Source organism: Berghia stephanieae, chromosome 7 (assembly GCF_034508935.2).
Source record: "Berghia stephanieae isolate SIO BIC M18660-M18661 chromosome 7, UCSD_Bste_1.3, whole genome shotgun sequence".
NCBI classification, from domain to species: domain Eukaryota; kingdom Metazoa; phylum Mollusca; class Gastropoda; order Nudibranchia; family Aeolidiidae; genus Berghia; species Berghia stephanieae.
In genome coordinates this window covers 4,814,324-4,821,823 of record NC_088366.1, presented here as the reverse complement: position 1 = coordinate 4,821,823, position 7,500 = coordinate 4,814,324, and the positions used below count along the sequence as shown (strand labels likewise).

The window sequence follows — 7,500 nt, the reverse complement described above, 5'->3', positions numbered from 1 at the left end:
CTCTACCGTTATCCTTTTGAACGAACGCACAGAAAAAAATGAGATAATTGATCAGGTGGGTGGGTGCTGATTGCCAAAGTGAAAAACAAAACAAAACAAAACACACCCAAAGAGAAAGTTCAAGAACACGTGGGTGACACACATTTATATTGTATATTTTTTTAATGAATTATTTCACAGTCCTCTGTTCCTCATCTCTCTTCTTTAACACCGAATATACACGGAGTGGGGGAATTTGTCCACCCAGCACTGATTATGGGTAGATCTTGTGGGAAATACTTTGCGATAGACCAGCGTCCTATCCAAAGGGTTGCAAGCAATTGCTATTGTCCGTTTCACGCTATAATCATCGATTTGAACTCCAGTTCCATGGGCCTAATGGCTCTGAAGGACTAGTTAAAATTAGATTTTTAGGGGGAATTTGTACACACATTTCACGAATAATCAAAAACGTTTATCCCACTCATCAAAATCAACTACTTGAAATGTTTGGGATTCTTAGCTTGAGTTTTTGTTTGTTTTGTTTTTTTGTTTTTTAATAGCGCAATATTCACTAAATGTGCTCAAAGCGCGTCACAAAGAGTTCCCTGGCTGGCCAACAGCAACACTTCAACAACTATCACGTAGGACGTGACCTGACGCCTGTTCGGCGATATTACAGGGTTTTTGGGGGTTTTTTTGGACAAAGACAACGGCCATGTGATCATTATACACCTCAGTGTACGGTGAGAGGATGTGAGTGACGTAAAGAGCCTTTTCCAGGGACTCAACTAAGCGCCGAGCGAGGAAATTGATGTGTAAGATTTTCTGATGAGTTGACTTAGAAATTACACGAAAACAACAATCTAATTAAAATTTTTTGTTTAAACTTTTTTTTTGGGGGGGGGGGGGGGAGGGGGGGGATATTTTGTTTTGTTGCTTTTTTATTTTACGCCGAAAGTTGTTTCTCAATTCCAGACTTTTCTGGACAATAACGGTCAAGGTGTTTAAGCCTCTCCTAATCACCTAAGGAAAAATCGTCACATTTGTTACGACACAATATACATTTTTCTTATTCAGATTTATTTTGTACATCACAAACTTTGAAGAATGATCTTTGTTTAATTAATAAGAACATAAAGTTGTTTTGTAGAGAGATTGGTTGAGTTTAAACAATCAATTTTTCTGCTGGGTAAGCCTGGCATTTTTGGGAAAATACTGAAAATGATCGGTAAGGATAGAGTTAAGCCAGTCGGCCATATTCTATCGTTGTCCAAGACTAAAACATGCAAGTCCCGACAGCCGGGGTGATTTATTACATTGTGATTATATGATGGACGTTCGTCGGTTGTTTCCACTTAAGTTTGTTTACACAATTGACCTCAGGTATGCGCGTGAGTCGTGGAGTTAGTTGTGAGTTGTGGGTTGTGAGTTCGTTGTGAGCCGCTGACTGTGTGAGTTACTCTTGTAGCTGTGTGCGTGTGTGTGTGTGTGTGTGTGTGTTTGTGTGTGTGTGAGTGTGTATGTATATATATGTATGTGTATGTGTTTGTGTGTGTGTGTGAGTGTGAACGGCTGACTGTGTGAGTTACTCTTGTAGGTGTGTGTGTGTGTGTGGGTGTGTGTGTGTGAGTGCAGCATCACCGCAATGTTGTGATGGAGCTGTCACTGTCAGAGAGGAGAAATGAATGCCTAGGACTTGTCAGAGAAAATGGGAAGAAATTATAGGTTTTTGGCTGTTTTCTTTATTACTGTTATCATTATTATTATCATCATCATCTTCGTTATTATTGATGTATAGCTGCTGTGTGCGTCGTCAACCATTTAACGTTCACAAAGGCAGTAACTTCGTAATGTTTAATTTTCTTTCTCTCTCACATTTTTTTTTTCGTTCTTTACAGTATCAGAAGCGCCTAATAAATATATGATATTTTTTCTTTGGTTTGGTTCGTGTTTAATGTGTGCTTCGGGAATTTCCGATAGTCCAGTTGGTAGAGTACTCGCCCTCACAAGCAAAGGGACAGAGATCGAACCCAGGGAAAGTCGGAGATTGTTTTCTGTCCCTCCCTCCCCCCAACCCCCGTCCCTCCATGATATTGAATCGGTGCGTGAATAGAAAATTTACTTGAAAGCTGTTGTCTGTCTGTCTGTATGTCTGTGTGTATGAAAAGTATTGAAAACAAAATAAATAAATAAATAAATAAATAGATAAATAAATGAATAATAAATAAAGAAAGAAAAAGAAAGAAAGAAAGAGAAAAGAAAGAAAGGATATAAATAAATATAGAATATAGATAAATAAATAAATAAAAAAATCAATCAATAAATAAATAAATAGATAAATAAATGAATAATAAAGAAAGAAAGAAAGAAAAAAAAAGAAAGAAAGAGAAAAGAAAGAAAGGATATAATTAAATATAGAATATAGATAAACAATAAAATAAATAAATCAATCAATGAAATAAATAAATAAAGGACAAAACAAAACAAGAACTAAGTCAATTTTGAAAATACAGTAGGAAGTGGAGTTGGGTTGGGGAGGGGAAAGTGTGTGTGGGCGGCGGGGGGGGGGGGGGGCGTTGAAAATGCATGAAAATTGAGCAGAGTAATTGCCAAATTATCAATTTGTCGTAAAAAGAAAGAAAGAAGGAAGGAAGGAGAGAAAAAGAATAGAAAAGAGAGGGGAAAACAAAGTTGAACAGCTGATGATGTAGTTGAGTAGTTTTAGTTTCATTTTCATCACTGCCAAACGGTCTGATGGAATATTGTAGGTATGATGTGAGTATGTTGTCATTTTGTTGTAATATTGTAGGTATAGATGTGTGTGTGTGTGTGTGTGTGTGTGTGTGTGTGTAGGGGGGGGGGCAGGGGGGAGGGCGATAGAACGATACACGATGCACTCCGGAGTCTTTTTTCCATCACTCATCCTGACTGGCATCAGGAAATAGAAGTACGTAATTGATTTTCTTAGTTAAACGATAGGTCGATGGTTCGAGGCCTGTCCGGGTGTAACAAATGTTGAGTCCTTGGAAAGGGCTCTTTACATTTCTTTTTTTTACGATGAGAAATATAGGGGTATGGAGAAGTGACAGAAGACAACATAGAATAAAATTATCGCGATGTCGGAGCAAAACTTGGAATCCGACTGACACGGCACCCTCCGCCTAGCTGAGAGAGAGAGAGATCAGCTAGCAGTCGCACTAGTCACTGAGCCATCCAGCCACACAACACTCAGGTGTAAAATGAGTACGTCAGAGATAAGTGTTGTATCTTTCTTTCGAAACAAATTAAAATACGATCAGATAAACGGGTGCATGAAATCATCAATGCCAGTCAGAGCAAGAAAGAAAAATACAAGAAAAAAAAAATGAAAACCATCTCCAAAAATTTTTTTTTAAAAATCAGCTGTCTTGATTGAAAGGGGGAGGGGGGGGGGCGGGTAGATGTATACTTAATTTTTTGGGATTGTTTTTTTTTTTTTTTTTCTTGTGGCGGCGGGTCCCGATAGCTCAGTTGGTAGAGCACTCGCTTCACAATCAAAAGGAACGAGATCGATCCCGGGTACAATCAAGATTTTTTATTCTTCTGACCCTCCCCCCCCCCCCATCCCACCCCAGCCCACTTTCCACCCAGCAGTGATTGGATAGCTGGGTCTGTTTGATCTGGAAGATAGAAAGTATTTTGCGATAGACTAGCGTCCTATCCAAAGGATAACAGGCAATTGCTATTGACCGTTTCACGCTACAGAAACCGGGATAAACTCCGGCTCCAGGGGCCTAATGGTCGCTCTGAAGGACTAGCTCTTTTCTTGTATTTTATTTCCTTGCTTTGTCCGGCACTGTTTCATACATACTTTGTCTGATCTTTGTCTCACACCAGTGCCTGCTCCATAATGTCACTTAAACACGAGTCGCATTGCAATTCTCTCTAACATTAATAAATGTAATTATTATAAAACACAAATAGCAATTTTCACAGAGATGACGTCACATAAAATATATCTTTTTAAAATAATATAGATCTTGTGATCAAATTTCTCATTGAATGGATGATAATATGTCCCCCACTGCGATGATGGGGTGTTATGTCGAAGTGAACGAGATGCCAAAATGTGAATTTAAAGTTAAAATGTTGAGAAACACGAAGTTTAAGTATTTTACACTAGTACACAAAAATTTCATTCTCCACAATAAAAATCACAAATTATACACAAATTTATTTTATTTACTCCATTTGTGGATTTAAATTCCAGCATCTAAATCTCATCGACGTAATACCGCTTTTAGTTGATGGGTCACATATTTGAATAGTTGTATACCTGTTACCGAAACGGATATCTGTCATCACGAATCCTGGAGAAATATTCTACAGGACACACTATTGGTTTGGGACGTGACAACACAGTGTGTTCCATTTACATTGTTCTCTCTTTTGTCACCTAAGTCATTTTGGTGGCCTTCACTCCAGCATCGTTCGTCTCCCTAAACCAAGTCTTAGATCTCGAATGTTGTGATGAAGTCACTAGATTTGTAAATATCCTGACAGCATTGTGAAAAGATCATCTTGTCATAGTGAAGAACTGTCCGCTCACATGAATATATCAACCACCTTATTGGTGGTCCTCTTTGATAAAGAAGTTACATTTCTACGAAATACACCATGAATTGAGATGGAACTTTCTAGAACATGAAGTCAACAAACATTGACTTTTCATCCAACATTATAAAGCTGGTTTGGTTTGATATTACTCAAACACTGAAAATCCTTCTAGTTGACAATAGGTTAATGATTTTACCAATACTTATGGTATGATTAGCAACTGGTTTGCTTTAATCAACAATGGGGACTGGTCCTCATTTCAGGAAAATTCGAAACAAGATAGAAGAACAATAACCCATGCCGAGGTAGATCAACTCCAGTGACTTCCTTGAGGAGAATCAGCATGTTGATGCCGTGAAAGGACTTACGTTTTTTAAAGGTCATCTTTAAAAGTTTGAATTGACCAAATTTAACCGCCGAGGAAAGTGGCTGAAGCTGAGCTTTGCTGTTGCCGCTTGTCTTGGATGTGGGACTTTTGTGTCAGGAGTGGATGCTGCCAATTCGGTGACAATTGATGTGGATGCTCTATCTCTCTTATGTCAAGGTCAGCTGAAGATGTCCTTGAACATCCGTGAAACACTCTGCTGAAATTTATTCATATCTCTATGAAAAAAAATATTAGAGCAATTGTCTACCACATGGCAACGACCAATGAACAGAGAGGTGGGAGAGGATGGACTGCCATGGCCCCAATTTGAAAAAATAGCCCAGAGTCGGGTGCGCTTAAAGATGTCCTACTATGTCCTACCAGGCCCTGGGTCAGGAGCTGTGAGTCAAGTAAGTCATCGGTTTACCAACTTATAAGAAGCATGTCTTTTGGAAACCAATCTCCGTGGAATCTTTCCTGTGCTGTTCTTCCCAACTGGATTGGCTATAAGTTGGATTGTCATGAGTTGTCGCACAGAGAGTCATTACAAGACTCTTTATACGTGTCAGTAGCTCAAGTAGTTTGGATTATGGCTTGAATATTATACATACTAAATACATTAGAAATGTCAATATTTTGTACAGTCGTAATAGGATGATGGCGTTTTGTAGTTAGAGGCGGAGAAAGTTGCAAGTTGGCAGCTCGAGGGGGAAGAGAACATGTCTCTCATGCTGACCCCCGAGTAGGAGCTGAAGTCAGAGGCAGCTCCAGAGTTCAAATCTCCTGGATTCATGTACCAACCGTTTGCTCGTGAGTAAAAGTCTTTGGTTGTGTGGCTCATTTGAGAAAATAGACCGTTATGTTGTTGTAAGGATGATGAGTGAGGTGAAAGGTGAAGAGGGGCGTGGCTATGGTGTTGGGGCGTGGCGTGAGGGCTCTCCGTATTGGCGTCGTCGGAGAGTCCAGCATTGCTGTTGTTGCTGGTCGTACTGTTGTTGCTTCCGCCGTTGGGTTGGTTATTATTCGCGGAGCTAGAATTGGTGTTGTTGGATGTGGACATATTCATCACACCGTGTTGCTGATGGTGATGCTGATGGGCGTGATGAGGAGCAGTAGGGGCGTGGCTATGATTTTGGTAGGCGGAGTTTGGCTGAGGTGTGCTGGATCCGCCTCCTGCGCAGTGGTAACTATTATAATTTGTTGGCGTTGGTGGGGATGGCGCTTGCTGACCGCCATTGATGTTGGTTCTGTACAGATCAGATGATGCTCGAGAGAATGAAGAAAGTAGGTGTGGTGATACGAGTGATGATGGGCGTGGCGTACCGGAAAGCCCGCCCCCTCCACCCATGTCAGACTGAGAATGAGGCAGATGCGAGTGTGCCAGGAAATTTTCAACGCTGAAATTATTCCCGGGTCCATCTACTGACCCCATGGTTTCGCCATTCATCGATAAAGATGTCGGGCCGACAGAAGCGCAGTGCGCCGGATGAAGTTGTCCTTGACCTCCGCCGTGAAGCTGAGAATGATGAGCCGTGAGGTGAGGGGCAGAATGAAGTGCTGAGCCCAAGCTGGGCGTATCCATACGCCTATCCGCCATGCTACTGTGATGTGATCGTGGATCATTCGCCCCAGTACAGTCGATATGACCCTGAGGCGTGTCCATCGGTTCCATTTTGGTGCCTCGTGTTATCTCCCCTGGAGAGCCCATCCCTCTTCCACAAGAATCTTTCTCTTTCTTTACTGATGGTTCTGGCGGCGACGAAGCGCTCGCGTGAAGATTTGAGCTGGACGAGGATGACGAAGAAGAACCGGAAGAAGTGGCTGAGGGAGTTCCGTTGTTTCCCCGCAGTGGCGTCACGCTGCTGTCGTGAGAATGGGCCGAGTGTGCGTGAGGATGTGAATGGGAGAGTGAATGCGAATGGCCGTGACCGATGGAGGAAGGCGTGTTGTTGTTGTTGTTGTTGTTGTGTATTTCTCCTTCTTCCAACGCTTCTTTCACGCCATCTTTGGAGTCTTCCAGCCTCTTCATCTTCTTCTTGGTGAATCTTCTACGACGACGGAGGTAGCTTCCATTGTCGAACATGTTGTAACTCTCCGGGTGAAGTGTCCAGTAACTTCCTTTCCCCGGTTTCTTGTCGTCACGTGATATTTTGACGAAACAATCGTTGAGACTCAAATTGTGCCGGATGGAATTTTGCCATCCTTGCCTGAAAATAGAAAGTATATTTACATTATTAAAGATTAATTAGGTAATGGCTTGTGGATAAATTGGAACAATTTGTCTAAAGCATACAACCTTTAAACCATGCACAGTTTGTGAGGATCTATCGCAATATTTCGGAAAAGTAATGCGAGAAATTTCATTGCTTGCCACGTTAAGACACCGGAATATAATATATCACCAAAGTCTGTGTTGAAATTGTGAGTCATGCTCAGAATCGGCGGTGTTGATTGTCACGGGTAACAGGCATGCACTGAAGGTGGCTTTGGCACGACAATGTTTTAACATAAGGATTTTAGGAATTGTATATTATATCTAAACATGAAACTGCAGA

General features: G+C 41.2%; 1 protein-coding gene across 1 annotated transcript in view; it reads right to left on the bottom strand.

The window, feature by feature from the left end:
* Positions 1-3,024: 3,024 nt before the first annotated feature.
* LOC144976395 (uncharacterized) overlaps positions 3,025-7,500 on the bottom strand; it is a 28,779-nt gene continuing 24,303 nt past the window's right edge. Inside the window, exon 3 of the mRNA XM_078920658.1 lies at positions 3,025-7,152. Within this exon, the coding sequence (XP_078776784.1) occupies positions 5,574-7,152 (1,579 nt within the window). The 3' untranslated portion in view covers positions 3,025-5,573. The remainder of the gene's footprint in view (positions 7,153-7,500) is intronic.